At 34.4% G+C, this 16,499-nt stretch overlaps 1 protein-coding gene across 2 annotated transcripts in view; it reads left to right on the top strand.

Annotated features, from left to right (window-relative positions):
- The window catches only part of LOC120630951 (histone-lysine N-methyltransferase PRDM16-like), a 56,069-nt gene that overhangs the window by 35,036 nt on the left and 4,534 nt on the right, over positions 1-16,499 (top strand). For both annotated transcript variants that reach the window (XM_039900320.1, XM_039900319.1), the window contains exon 5: positions 8,510-8,627. In XM_039900320.1, coding sequence (XP_039756254.1) covers positions 8,510-8,627 — 118 coding nt within the window. The remainder of the gene's footprint in view (positions 1-8,509; positions 8,628-16,499) is intronic.

The raw sequence follows: 16,499 nt of genomic DNA, 5'->3' as shown, positions 1-16,499 counted from the left end.
ATATAGCGGTAGTCAGTTTATGAAATTATGATTTCATTTCGGTTGAAATCTAGACGAATGCTTTTATTTTCCCTGGCACAACGGTGAGCGCTGTGAGTTTTAGTAGAAGGTCCCGGGTTCGATTCCCGGCAGGGAAATTTAAGAATCTATAATTTATGAATTTTCTCTGATCTGGTATAGTGAGAGGCTTTGGCCGTGGATGGTTACCACCCTAACAAAAAAGATGTGCCGTGCCAACGATTTAGTGTTCCGGTGCGATTTCGCGTAGAAACCAATTAGGGGTACGACTCCATACATACATACATATTCCCGAAGAGGTTAGACCGCTACCAACTTAGACTGCATCATCACTTACCACCAGGGGAGATTGCAGTCAAGGGCTAACTTGTAGTGGAATAATTAGCCATTTCAGTAACATACTGAAGGTACGGAAACGTATCTAAAATAACTACCTATTGTCAACTGTAAACTGCCTACAATAACTGTAATCTAATCCTAAACTATCAACACTAGTTTAGGATTAGATTACAGTTATTGTACAAAAATAAGACTTAGTTTAATTCACACGTTTTACGTACTAGCCAAGTAAGTATGCAATATTAACACAGTTCATAATCTTGCGCATTATAAAAATATAGTAATCGCTACCGTCAAATAATAATAATATTAATTTAACCCTTTATTAGCCATTCCTTTTTTGGAATAGGCCGCGTGCGTTCGTGCGCGTAATGAATGAGTGTCGCGCGTTGACATTTGTCATCGCGCAATTGTCGCACAGATTAAAATTGATGACGTTGCTTTGTCCGACGCAGCGTATGCGCTATTGTTATGTGGAAACCGTATTATCACGCCGTTAATTTTAAATCTTATTTTGATCTGATAAAAGACAATAAAGGCGTCAATTGGTAATAACTAAATGTATCGGTTATAATACATATTATTAACTAAAATACATAGTGTCACTTTTGAATAAAATTAAAAAGTTTAATTCCTTTTACCATAAGACAAAGAATACCAAAATCCTGCAAAATAATTGCAACGATATCGATATTTTAAACAGTAATCAATTGCCGTTTACTTTTAAAATTATTGTCTTTACTGATTACTAACTGCGGTATATCTTTAACTATTTGTATAATAGGTACTGTATTGCAAGATACGAATCATTTGCGCAAAACCATATTTTACACAATTGCGACGATCCCCTCACAAATAGAATGATTAATCAAAAAATTAACCAACGACAATAGTCTCACCCTCCATTAAACCAACTACAATCGCTCAGCGTCCCACATCGCGTATTTATTTAACAATCAAATAAATATTACCGACAATAAAATAGAAATATTTCAATTTAATATTCCCGCCCCCAGTGAAGGGTTAAATCTGGTACGAGAGATTTGCCTCGAATTTTTTTTGCAGATTAGTTGGTACTGCTCCTATCTTGATGGTTCGCGAAATTAAACTAATTTTATTTTACAGCTACTTATAACATATCATCAGATAAAATATAATCCCTACACGGTAAATTAAATTTGAGATTATAACGGTATCACTGTCAAAAATATTAGTTACATATGTGCGCCATGATATAGCAAGGCAGACTTCCACGTAATGTTTTTTCATATTGTATAATATGTGAGAATAATAAAAGCGGTATAAAAGAAAACTACGTAATAGTAATGATAGTAAATCTTAATATATATAAATCTCCTGTCACGATGTTTGTCCGCGATGGACTCCTAAACTACTTAACCGATTTAAAATTAAATTGGTACACCGTGAGCAGTCTGGTCCAACTTAAGAGATAGAATAGCTTAGATCTTTAATTATAGTCGCAATTTTGTTTTATTTCAAATTATTTGTCTATAATTAATTGGCAGTCACATGTTATATATATACTACTATACTCATTTAAAGCTTAGCGATACTGAATACTTTAAAAACAAAATCAAACGCAGACGAAGTCGCGGGCAACAGCTAGTAATATAATAAAAATCATTTTCTGACTGACCGACCTACAACCAAACGGCTGAACTGAAAGAGAGTTTGTAAACTTTCGAGTTATAAATTTTAAGTAATAAAGTTGGTATTTTAGCTTAGCCTGTAGCTTTCTGGAAACGGGCATAGGTACCACGAGATTTATTTTTTTCTGATGAGATAACACAAAGTCGCTGGTCGCTAGTATCTAACAATGTAATTAAATCGAGTGCCGACGGATTTGCACGCTTTATTATTATTTTCCCACCACAGTTTAAATTCAAAAGCATGTTAATCTGAAGAGTTTATACTAGAATTAATTATTTTCTCGAATTAGTATTTTTGGGCCTAATTCACTCTTCGACACATGTACCATCTGTATACAGAATTCACCTCAATCCGTATCGTTTTATAACTATGATTATAGATTTAAATCGGTCAGCATCCTGCAATGTTTGATAGTACCGTACCTTACCGGTAAAGGTCCGTTCGCACCGCGGGGCGTAACGGCGAGCGTGCGACGCACCTGACGCGCGTAGAATCTAAGCCGCGAGCGTTGAAGGGAATATCAACTTTTGATATCAGTTTAGACTTGGAAATTTGTTGTTGAGCAGTTATTTGTTACATGTTAATTTCATTTAGATTTTGAAAATATTTTAATGAGGTTTTCTATGAAACCTTCATCCCTCAGCTAACTATATATGTATCAGTGATATTTTAGTAAAGCTGCTATACCATCTGCTATGCATCTGCTATGCCCTGGTCCAAAACTATATGATTGTTTCATCTAAGGTTAAATGGTGGAGCGAAAAGGGTAAAGAATGGTTTAGAAGATGCGCTGCGACCAACAAACATAGCTTCTATGAACCTGTTTTCACTAGCGTTAAGCTAAGCTATAAAAATAACAGGTCCTTATTGGTGATTAGGCGTCCACATCCCTTATTATATAGCTTAGCATATCTTTAGTAGAAAAGCAGTTGGTGGAAAACCCCACTGAAATCAGGGCATAGTATTAAATAAAAATATTATTAAAAAATAACTTAAATACAAAAATTAAACTTCGAATATATTAACACGAGTTTTGAAACAATCGTATGAAAAAGGAGGCCTGTGCCAAAGTTTTAGTTGAATTAGCCGGGAAAGGTGATAATAATATAAAGATAAGGTAGATTAAAATGTAGACGTCATTAAAAATTGCGAACCACACGTGAGGCAGTCAATAAAACTTAAATTAACGGTTGTTAGATTATATGTATGATTATATGTATTATATGTATTTGAAAAATGGGAGCTATACCTACCGTTCTCTTATCAAATAAAATCCTGGAGCTTATAAATAAGCATCCATCTAAATCCTACTGAGATGTCGTTAGTATGGTTATTTTTATAGGTCACAATACTCGTTTGAGCCTCTGACATGGAAGAATAATCGAAGTCCTAAACCCCTCTCTCTTTTGAGGGATCAGTGATAGTGACATGTTTATTTCTGCAATAGTCTGAAGGGCGTGGTTGCCGGTGAAGTTATAGACACAAGAAGCTTAACACATAGGTCTGTAATTGTTGGCAACAGAGTGGCATGTTGCATTACGTGCTCCCTGCATGCCCTGTGAAGTTTAGCTCTGTTTATAGGCGATGTTACATGATGACAAAGCTGCTTAGACGCAGGCCACTCCGCTCTCATCTCTAACGCAATCTGCTGAGTTTCTTGCCGGCTCTGCTCGGTAGAATCTGCGTTCTGTACCGGTGGTAGAGAAGACAAACACACTGACTTGAAAGTGTATACAATATACTAGGTTACACAAAATTCATAATTCGTTTAAAGGAAATTGCATACAATTCTACAATAAACAACCCATTGACATCTTGGAGATGTCTCTTAAAAAGTTCAAAGTTTGTATTAAACGTAAGCTTATAGAAAAGTCCTATTATAGTATAAAGGACAACGTAATTGATGAAAAAGCTTGGGAGTGAATTATTGCTCTAACCAGGTTGCTCTTCAACCTGAACCTGTTGCTAGAGCAATAATTCAACAAAAAAAAACACCCGGCTAAGTTTGTTGTGGTCTTCTTCTTAGACAAGGACGCGTTAGGAAAACTCGTAGCTTTAGTTTTAAGTTTACGAATGTGGTTATCGCCATCATCTCACTATCGTGTAATTCTTATGTACGCATCAAAAGTGCCACTTATGGGCCTACTTGAATAAAGATGTTTTTTTTAAAAGTGCGTATAAACTAGACCTACTTGTAATAAATGAGTTTGGATTTTTTCGAATTTTGATAGTTTTCAATTACTTTCTACGTGAACCATCTGCTCAGTCCGTCAATTATTACTGGATATATAAAACCAAAGAAGTAGGCTACTTTAATAGGCTAGAGGGATGATGATGATGTATTTTTTTTTAAATCTTTTACCAGAACAGCTGTGATCACAAATACTGTGAGATCTACAACGGAAACTTTCTCATAGAAGCGAACGTTTATAAGTAGAAGTCATTAGAAATTGCGAAAGATAACAGGTGGGACAGTTACAAGGGGCAGTGAAATTAATTTAAATGATCGGTAAGTCACCGTCACGCTCCGCGCTCGCCATCTACACCATTTGGTGGCGTCGTGGGAAAACTTAACGTTCGCGGGCACTGGCGGTTATGGCTTTTGGAGTAATAAAATATTAAATTTTTTATACATAAATACATAAAATTCAAAATTTAATTATTGCAAGTAGGCCTAATATAAGCACTTTTGAAACGTCAATTCTGTCTGTTTGAAGTGACTCTACCACCGGTTCGGAAGGCAGATTCTACCGAGAAGAAGCCGGCTAGAAACTCAGCAGTTGCTCTTTTCAAACATCAACAATTTACATTTTAACATTCATTTTTCTATCTTGTCAGAGATGAAAGCGGAGCCGGATGCTTCCAAGCAACCTTGTGATAGATTTATTATATGACTGCGTATGGACTCGATCATATTAGAATACAGTTTTCACCACCAGTCCTCGTCCCGCAGTTATCGTACGAGGCGACAAGGGGAATATTACGGAAAATCTGCAGCAGCGTCCTCTGTGCTGCTACATCTACTGTAATCACCCCCTCTGCCCACAGCCCAGCGTGGTGATTATGGGCAATTTCACCCGTTGGGAGAGAGAGGCTTTTAGTCTTTTAGTGGCCTGTTATATGCTTATGTGCGTCTAAGGCATTTTTTTAAATACAAGCAAGCCCTTGACAATATACCTAATGCAGTCTCAGTTATCAGCGGGCTAACCTGTTAGGGCGTGTGGCATGTATGTTTAACTCATACCCCGAATTTTTTCTTTTATATTTGTTTCATATTGTAAATAATTGACACGATGATCTGACGATGTCAGCTAAAACTTTTCTTTTACATGAAGCGTGAAGTTTTCTTTTGTTAGGTATAAAACTATTGCTGAACTTTATTTATCAGATAGTTATTAAAAAAATATCATATTAAATAATTGGCTCTTTATTATAAATTTATGGAATTCAATGCGTTCTTTGTATAACAAAAACTATTTATTGAACTGGGCCTATCGACAACGATTAAAAATCGACTTTTCCTGATTCCAACGATTTAAGATTGCAGATTGATTGGTAGATGTTTGCGTTTTATTGTTGGTATGCCGGTATTCAAGTAACAATCATTATATGTCGCAGTCATTATATCCAATAACATATTTTATAGCTTATGATACATGTTTTTTTGTTTCCCCATTCGCGCATAAGGGAGCGGTAGCGCTCGGAATCGATATATTAAATATATACCTAGCATTGCATGCATGCATGTCTATTCATTTTGTGTACCAATGATTTATGAAGAGTACAAAGCTTCACACTTTTTTAGAAACTTATTGAATTGCCAAAATAAATTTTAGTATTATTTATAATGTCGAAATGAAATCCTGTATCAAATTCCTCTCGTATTAGTTCAAGTTACGTTACTACTTTATTATGATAAAATATTTGTTATATCAATCATAAATTCGAGATTTTGATTGAGCCTACATTTAATTTTGCAATAATCTGTTGGTAGTAAAACTTGGTTTATGTTTTACTAACGGATTAAAATAATAAATTCTAGCTTTCGTCCCATAAATGTTACGTTCAATTTGCATTTAAAATAATTAATTTAATGATAGTTTGTCATATTCGTCGCACCAAAAGGTTTTAATGTTAAAGATACCTATTTAATATTGCAAATAATATTTTATAGCATGTAATCTAACTGGTTTGGTAACCATTTCGGTTCTTAGATTTTGTTATTAAATATTTGATTTTTTTTATGATAACCACTAGAATATTATATAAAGCAAATGTTATTGAGTCTTTACAAAGCACTAATCACAGAGCAGTTGATAAGCAAACGCTAGTCTTTACTAATGTTATGAATACCAAAGTGTGATAAATTTTTTCTTCCTTCACGAACTAACTAACCAATCAATCGACTTGAATTTTGGCATAGACTTAGCTGAAAGGACCGAGATTAAAATATGCCATTCTTTTTATGTCACGAATACAAAAGGGATTTGTAAATTCCGCGGATGAAAATCGCGGGCATCAGTTAGCAAAAATATAAATCTTTTTTAACAAATAAAGGTATGGAGTTACCCACCCATCAGAAATTTTCGTCATTAAACTCTAATTTTTTTTATACAAACACAACAAAAGGTACAAAAAAAACTACAAAAGAGCAGCATAGTGCTGTAACCGTAGTGATTACAAAGTTATTAAAAAATTCATTAACACATTAGTAATACCACAAAAATTGGATAAGTCACGCATAGATGGTTTCCAATGTGAATGGGTCAAGTATTTACCCTATGTCAGGTGGGGTGGGGGTGTATGCCCCTGATAATTCGTAAGCAGCACTTCAGTGTTGTGTTGTCATCCTGTACAGTTCAGTTGACCTCTCACCTTCATTGGTATCATCATAGTGATCCGGGGTTGATGAAATTTTCTTGAACCATTTTAAGCAGAACATATTGTTTTAATTTCTGAGCTGTGGTAAGTTCAGCATAACTTTTAGCTTTTTTTATTATTTTTTTGTCTTTATTAGCATTTTTTTTTTTTTGTTTTATTTTGATTAAATTTGATCGTTTTATATTTGCTCCAGTATTTAAAGTCTTTTTTCTAATTTTAACTAATTAAATCTAAAGTACTCATAAAGTAATCATTTAACTTTTTCAGTTTTTCGATCATTCTCAACTTTTATAAAAATTGTTTGTCGTCAGTAATTATCTATCTATTAAATCTATAACTACTTTAAATGCGATGGAAAATTAAATCCAGATATTATGTTGTTATGAGTGTCAAATCCAATCAACGTATTGAAATTGCATGGGAGATTGATCCGTCGATAGCACTGACCTCTAGTAGTCGATATGTATCTGAGACTAACTTAAACCTTGGCTTTTGGATATATTTTTTTTACGTTTAGATACTACCGACTTACCTTTGATTGGTCATTAAGATAGCGGCTAAAATAAATGAATTTTAGTTATTTAGAAACAAACTATTCTGATTTATTAGGTTTATATTGCATTTCGTTCCTAGTTCATTCTAATCCGATGATATCACTCTCGTCGCTTATCGGTATCGCGGATGCAGGCGTTATACAATGTTCGAGGCGTGGTTTCACTTGTCGTGACTCGAATTAATGCTGCGTGTGTCAATGTAACATATTTCATACTTCCGACGCCCTGCTCGTGATCTTCGAATCACATTTGACGTCTTCTATGATGTCTTTGTTCGTTGCGAAATAATTAGTCATGTATGGTAATGTGGATTGATAGTTAATGTCCCTTTGCTGTGACGCCAAGAATTTCTCGTGCCATTTGGTTTCCTCAACATTAGATTTCTTTATAATAATCTATATTTAGAAATAAAGGTTAAGCTGTCTTTCTTTCTATTCGTGATTTTTGAATCACATTTCACTTCTTCTATATGATCTCTTTGTCTGTAGTGAAATAATTAGTCATATTTGGATGGGTATTCATGATCTATCTGGTTTATTATTTTTCTCGTTTTTCTCAGCAGATTTATCGATAATCAAGCTAAATCTCTACAAACAAAGAAAGTTAAACCCCCATTTTCCTTCTTATAATCTGCAAGCCACATTTTGCCGTCTTCTAGATGATGCTTTCGTTCGTTACGAATTTATTATGTATGGTATAGTAATTGGGATTGATAGTATGGAGTGACCAAATTCTCTTGCCATTCGGTTTTGCTTGCAGATGTTTTTATAACTATTTTATATATATACAAATAAAAAGAAATTGACAATCACTTTTGACGTCGTCTAAATTATTGTGTCTTTGGTCCTAACAAAATAATAAGGCGTATACCGGTAATATCCCTTTGGTATGACACCCAGAACCCCTCTTGCCATTCGGTTTCCTTACGAGATTTATTGTAAATAGTGTCTACCTATACAAATTAATAATATTGAAGTTGTTTCGAGTTTATTGCCTCAGTAAAATGTTTAATAGTTTCTTAACGTATTATGCATGTTATATTACAGGCCGTGAGGGTTCAAGCGTCCACTCTTCCAGCTCACAGCCGTTGACCGAAGACGAAGAGAGAGAGGAAACTGAACCACGTTGCTCCTTTTGTGACGCCCCATATCCTACTATAGATGCGTAAGTATATTATTATAACATAATTTATGCTTTCATTCGATGTGGCGTTGGTAAATGAAATACTTAAATAGAGAGTGTTGAGGCCTATTTATAAAATATGGATACTATTAGGAGCTCCTTATATAGGTACCTACTTCATATACTTTGGGAGCTTTCAATTCTGAAACTTTAAAGGTTCAAATGAGGACTTCTTCTTACATCAGGTCGCGTTTAAAACGTTCGTTGCTTTATTTTCAAGTAATCTATGATATACAATGACATAAAAAAAAAAAACCTATATCCATCAACTATTGGCCTCATGATTGGTCAAACCGGGCCTCGTGATTCGTAAAACATGTCAATTACTAGACCAATAAGGCACTTGAGATAATAATATGGTAACGATTTTAATTTATATATTTTTTTTAAGAATTTCTGATAAAGTTCCAATAAGACATTTAGATTAAAGTGCACTTTTATCTGACGACAAATAACACATTCGCATTAAGAAACTGGTTTGATTTTAGAATATATACCATATGAAAAACAATAGTTATCTACCAGCGGATTTAAAATGATCGATTGAATTCAAATCATTCATTCCTTTTCGTTCTTATCTCGGGCATCCGTTCAGACTGTACGAAGCAGTCAATCAATTTCAAACGTCTTCGCAACCATTAACCCAGTAGATGTAACTATTCCGTCATCAGAAAATTGCTCAACCAAGTAGTATCGATTGACACTGGACTGATCAGTTAAGACGTTTTTTTAAGTTTTCATATTTGATATTTTAGTATTAATTTTCGTAGACTTACAGGTTAACAGTGGCGTGCACTTCATACAATCGTAAAAAAACTGCCTACCTTTATTTCTTGATGTAACTGTTAATAGTCGGAGGATTTTTAAATTTTATGCCATCTTCCTGCTTCATGCCTATCCTGTTAATAAGCTATATGCACGCCACTACAGGTATATTATGCCTTTGGAAACTTTTTAAATGCCTTTAGTTTTACAACTTTTCTTTAGAAAACATTTATATGTTCGTAATCGTTAAGACAACGGTTTGTAAGAAATGAATTCGCTCCAACGGCTTTTGTCGACTTAAATACGTAGCTACTCGTAAGTATCCACGAATGAACCTTATATTTTAATTTACCAGGGACAGTTTGAAATAATATAAAAAAAAAAAAAATTACGCGTGCAGCCATACAAGTGAAACATGAAAATAAAGTTAAATTCAATTCTGGCAGCCTAGTCGTCTAATGATAAAACGATATACCATCTACAGCTCTCACACTCTTTCCCGCTCTCTATACGTTTCATCTTTCTTCTCCTAGGATAATACTTACTAAAATGTGATAAGCTCACATTGTAACCTTTGACGGCAATCTAAACTAGTAAGTAATGATGTAGCTAAAATGGTAGCGGGCCAACCTGTTGGCAGTTATAATGTCTTATTTCTGACTTCGCGTTGTTTCACTTCTAAAATAGTAAGCTGTATCGAGACATAAGTTAAGCGAATGTCATTTTACACTTAAGATTTTCACTGTACCTACTAAAGATGTACTCGTTCGATAATACACGCGTCGATAATTTGTTGCAGGCATGCGAAGTCGCAACATCGTAATTTTTCAAATCTCCATAATATATAAAGTACACATTCATTTTGTGATCGACTACTCTGGCAGAATATTGCTCAACTATGCAGGTTCGAAATGTACTTACAAGATATATATTTATATTACTATCCGTTGATAAGTTATACTGTAGGTTTAGACAATAATCTTACATGGTGTAGAGCAGAGTTTAACTGCAATTTGTGACGTAAAATGTGTTTGTGTGTATTTCGCGTATCAAATTCAGCATGATTTGTAGTCTTACGTAAAGGATCTTTAAGTTTATTACTAACTTACATGCCTACAAAAATGTTTCATTGAAAACTGAACAATTTGACAGGCGATGTTTAGTTGTAATAGCGTGTGTCATCATATTCTATCAAAGCGTCGCGTCGCCTCGTCAATAATGCAAAATCTTGATTATCGACATGCAGCCGCTTTAACGTATCCTCGCTCTTATCGTGTCATCACTATTTGATGAGTTGTTGGAAATATTTGTGGCAAATCAAGGATCGATGGAGTTTTAATGCGACAATTACTTTAGCTACCTAGTAGTATCATTAATATTATTTTGATATTATATTTAATCAGCCTTCAAACATATTCGGCGTGTATATTTCTTAACTGGCGATCATACTTAAAACTCTTTTGATGTTAATAATGTCATACAGCGCGTCACACTAGCTGTAACGTGGCGACGCGTAGCTAGTTGGCGTAAAATCGAGCTTCCCCTATTGGATTTGAAACAATAGAATTTTTGTCATAATTAACAAACAATGATTAGATTATTTTATCCTGAAAAAAAAAGTAAAAGAGACAGGTGGGAGTAATAATTTTTACAACCGTTGAAGTAGACACCTACTCATCCAGCATCGAATGATATAGACCATCCCTTTTGGGGACTATAATATTTGATGGAACGCTCAATTTCATCTATTCTGTGACACAAAATGGTGAAAACAACGACTAACTTCCAAATTTTAACTCTCTAGAACCAATAGCATCATACTTTTCAGTAGTAAAGCTTTTTGTGAAAGAGCTCGTCCGGGGAAATCTTAGGGCAGCAGGCCAAGCAGCTTGGCTGTGTTCCGTTCCTAAGGGCGCGGTTGCCGGTGTATTCTTTACATTCAACATTATGTCGTAACTGATCTTAAATTGTATGGGTAAAGCCTGAAATAAATAATAATAATAATTATTATTATTTTACATGCCCTGCAAGTGTACAACTCCTGTTTTTGCTATAACGGTACAGACAAAAACTACTTATCTGATAAACAGGAAATCATATACTTATTTCAACATGATGATGAGTGTCACAAATTTTCAAGGTCCATATATTAAAAAAAATGTATGAGAAGTAAATATCAGTTGTCCATCAAGTAATATTTTATTTATAAATCTACTTCAGCTCACATTGATTGTAAATTGAATTTCAAGTGCCTTTTTCACACATTGACATTTAATATAATAATAAATAGATAGGTATATTGTTTTTTTTTGTACTGTGAAGATATTTCACGTTTGATAGGTATGATATAAATATAATGAATTGGGTTGTCTTATAAAATTGATTTTAAATATATAGTTCGACATTCTTGTGGTATTTTTTGTTAGGGTATGTTTTTTTCTTACAAAAACCTGTAGTAGTTTGTCTCTCGTGTTACTAAAGTTGTCATAATTAGAGTAAAACTTGTTTAAGACGATATCGCTTATTACGATTTACGTATTTGACGCCCTTTTACGGTTGCCCCTGAAATGAATGGAATTGGCACAGGTTTCGAAACATTATTAATCTATTCCCGTTTTTTATTGTTGGTTGATGATAAAGTTTGTTAATGATCTGAGTAGCCAAAGTACAGTTAGTACAATTATAGTAAATACTTCATTAGTACTTGAAAATTGACGCGTTGAAATGAGATAGCTATGCTCGAAATATCTCTTCAAGATCAAATAATTTTAATTAAAATTAGCCGATCCTAGAAGAATCAAAGTTACATAGAAGCTATACTGGCAAAGCTCGGAGAACAAATAGATTTTGGGGTAACAAAAAATATGTTAAATAAAGCGAAAACGGTGATAGCCCAGTGGGTACAACTTCGATCTCACTTTATTTGGTGGATCGAGTTCGAATCCCAGCACGCACCTCAAGTTTTCTAATTTATGTGCGTTTCAAGCAATTAAAATACCAATGTTTAAACTGTGAAGGAAAACATCGTGAGGAAACCTGCATCCCTGATAGTTTTCCTGTTCTGAGTTTTTTAATGTTCTCAAAGGTGTGTGTCCACCAATCTGCACTAGGCGAGCGTGGTGGCCTTAACCCCTTCTCATTGTGGAAGAAGACCCGTGCCCTGTAAAAAAATATTGGTTGGTACTAGGTTGATATAATGATATTTTGACGATAATAAAGCAGTACAATGTTGCGTCGCGTTCAAATTCAAAATTTCTTTTTCATGTAGGCCTATCACAGGCAATTATGAAGCGTTCATACATATAATATCTAGGTCTAGCAACTCAACTATTTTAGCAACTCTCTGCGTCCAACAGTGGTATCACACTAAGTTCTTTATTAAAAGTTACATTGCGTTTTAGTAACTATCAGACATCAAGCTACTTATGGGACTGAATCGCCACAACTGGAGATTTCATGCATGCACATCCGATAAGCGACTTAATCGTCCATCGCCAATACTAAAATTAGCTAGTCTGCCCTAACCATTAACCATGTTGTGATAAAGCCGGGGAGATTTTTTTAGGACTATTAGCAATCCTTCATTAATATTAAAGTAATAATGAATTCTCAACTCAGTCCCAACTAGAGTATAAAACAACTATAATCTCCATTCATACACTGTTGATGAATTATTTTGCAAATGAACTCAGAATCAATTGTGATTGTAAGCAATAATGGTCTACAATACATGATTAAAACGTAAGCTTGTGGCCTACGGTAGTACATCATTAGGCCACTGTGGCGCTAAAATGACACTTTTTAATATTATTTCCAAGGAATTAACCGACAAATGTAAAAAAAAACGTGTATGTACGTATGTACACGCGTTAGAAGTTATACTTCTTTGGCGTAACAAGATAAAAATCTTTTCAAAAATTGTATCTTTCGCCTTATGCTACGTTTGCAGAAAAAGCAACACTAACAATATAAAAAAGGTATTGTTTGAATTATTGAAAGTCAACTGTCAAACCTTTTATAGAAAAACTAAGACGTTGACGCAGTGCGCGCGCATCGTAAAATATTACCCTCACATCTCTCATTTTACCCTAACGCGCCAAAAGAAGTATAACTTCAAAATTGACAGGCGTGTGCAATTCATCTCGAGTAACGAAAACAATATAATTGCTCTATGGCTTCTGCCTTTATACCTAAGGGGTAAAAATGTCTGAAATTCATATAGTCGTAGCTTCAAAATTAGCCTATCGTCGTACTTAGGTCCTTTTAGAAGAGCTAAATAACGGTTTAGTTTAACAGGAAGTACGACACGCCGTTTGTCTCTACAAGATTAAAATCTATGCAAATGTTGCAAGCTATGGTCATCAAAAGTTTTATTGCGAAGCTACTACATCAAAAATAATTTAGCACATATTTAAACAAATCTATCGTTATTTATCTAAATGTAGGTATTATGAGATATTAAGTTTTGCTCGTAAAATAAATGTAATCTTAGAGCCTGTAAGGTTTGCAGATAAGGCTTGGTAAAGCAATAAATGCTCCTAGATTTAGTTCAGCTCTTTTAGTTTTGTTTGCTGTTCTGTTGATTTTTCTGTAGTGTCTTTTTAATTTTTATATTTATTAAATTGATTTTCTGATCCCGAGGATTTACTGTTTTTTGTCATCTGAAGATTTAGTATTTTTTTGTTATCCTTAATTAATTTTATGTACCTACCTAATGGTGTGACATTTTATCACTACATTTGATCTCAGTAGTATATGTGGGTGGAGTTAAATGGTTCGATTTTGAACGAAAGTTGTTCATTGGATGTTATCAATCGCAGAACACGTAGATCGCTTCCACGATTAACATCTTATAATTGACTATTCTCCTGTATGGTTTAACTCTAATTTATTTTAGATAGTGGTTCTGGTTGAGAAAATCTAGTTGCTTTAGTTCATTTTACGTTCCTTTTTTAGTTCTCGTTTAAAATATTCTGAACAATAAGTTATTCTAGACAAAATATCTCATGACTAAAATCTAATTCCTGTTATATTTATTATTATTATTGTTTCAATTTATTTTAATTTTAAAGGCTCCTGAAGATTCTCTTGAGAAAAAGAATTAGAAGAACAACATCTTGTTTGTTCAAACCTGACATGATATCTGAAATATAAGCGGACAGATAGACAAAAAAAGATTAAATGTGAAAGTCATAACCCTTCCGTTATTCTATAAAGTCATTCTTTTAGTTACTCTATAAGAATCTGTATATTACACCGTATTTGGTATTAACAATATTTTATTGAGAACATAAATTCTACTAGAGCATTTATTGCGCGATGCAGAACCAGAATGGCGCTCTCAATCTACGAATAAATAAACCAAATCAAATAAGCTATCGTACACTTTTGCTATCTGGATTACTCAGTACAGGACTAAAACTACGCAATCGACAAGTAACATGCGGCCGATAGAACCATTATGTTATTTTATTTCTGAGATTAATTAAAAGATACGGCGCCGCGGAGAGTGAAAACGCTTAGTCTTATCAAATTGTCAAGTACGAGTACGGGGATTTCGAACAGGCCGACATTGTATGGCCTTTCTCCAAAGTCTTCAATATTTCCGATCGTAGTAGGGGTTAGTATGAGTTTACGAAAACGAAAATCATTGTCGAGTTCCTCTATACATCCACAAATAAGTACTTGAGATAACGAGATTGGGCACGTCGTAAGAGACGATGGTTTCGGAGCACTGAAATTCGAAACAACAGTACGTAGTTAGTGATCTTGAATTTTTTTTATTCTCTATAAACTTTATAAATTTTGTAATCATTGTATTTCATAATTTTTTAGTAAAAATCCGTTGAAACTGGCACATTCTATGTATCGGATTTTGACAGAGCTCGCCCGGGGAAGTACTACGGCCATGCTTACTTCTGCCGGCAAGCAGCATTTCTGTGTTCCGATTTAGAGGGTGTGGTTTCCGGAATAAATACTTAAGGGCGATACAGGGAGGCAGTTCGTGGGACGTGTTCTTCGCATGCCCCGTAAAGTGTTGCTCTGTTTGTAGGCAATAGATGTATAGGAGGGCTATCTGATTGCTATCAATAACTATATTAAAAAACAAATACAAGATATAGGCTAAGATTCTTCATTGTGTATCACATTACTTTGTATTTGTGTGTACAATAAATAATTCAAACAAACATACCTTTTACGACGTTCATCACAAATTAAGAAGTATCAACTCGTACTAGGATAGCAGGCGTAGTTGCGATTATAATCCGGTCAACTACAGTTTTTCTTATGTAACATGCAACAGGTGTTGTAGCTAGAGGCGGTAAGGGTTGCGTGCGACCACTTGACCAGTTAGTGCCCAATGGACGTTGAATTCATCATTTGACATGACAGGAAAGCGCAAAGACAAACCAGCTTTGCCACTCTTACGAACGGCTTCTATGCAACTTTAATGAGACATAATAGGTACAGCTCTTGTATCAGTTATCAGGAATACTGTTATATAAAGCTACTGTATCTATGCGATTGTTTACTCATAGAAGCCAGTCAAACTGCATTGCAGTAGTGAGGAATTTGCTTATCGGCAAGGCATTAGATAGGCTGATGATAATTTTGATGATGATATAGGTAACCATGATAATAATAACCACAATAATGTAGGTGTACTCATAGCAGAGCACACACAATAACCGACCTAGGTCAAGACTATTATGATGATTTTGACGATGTTGATACACAATTGAGTGGTTTTAATCACTAACTTCAAAGCCAATAACAAGATGAAGAAATTTTCTATCATCGATAATTTCATAAAAGAATGTGTATCGATTACGTAGCTGTTATCGCATTCATCTTCTAAATTACGTATGTAAGCTTAAAGATGAATGAATGTTCTGACAGTGTCGGCTAGCTTAGATTAACAAAATATAATAATACTTATGAGTAATAGTGTAATTTCGTGTATGATATTATGCTGACACGTAAAACATGTAGGATTTATGGCAAAAATGAATTGGAACATTTGCTGCGTGGAATCAAAACACGTTTGAATTATGTATGAGCCGGGTGGCTATAAGTCGTCTGCGTAGG

The sequence above is a fragment of the Pararge aegeria genome, chromosome 17 (genome assembly GCF_905163445.1).
Source record: "Pararge aegeria chromosome 17, ilParAegt1.1, whole genome shotgun sequence".
NCBI classification, from domain to species: domain Eukaryota; kingdom Metazoa; phylum Arthropoda; class Insecta; order Lepidoptera; family Nymphalidae; genus Pararge; species Pararge aegeria.
The sequence above is the reverse complement of the archived record's forward strand: the minus strand, read 5'-3'. Positions and strand labels throughout refer to the sequence as shown.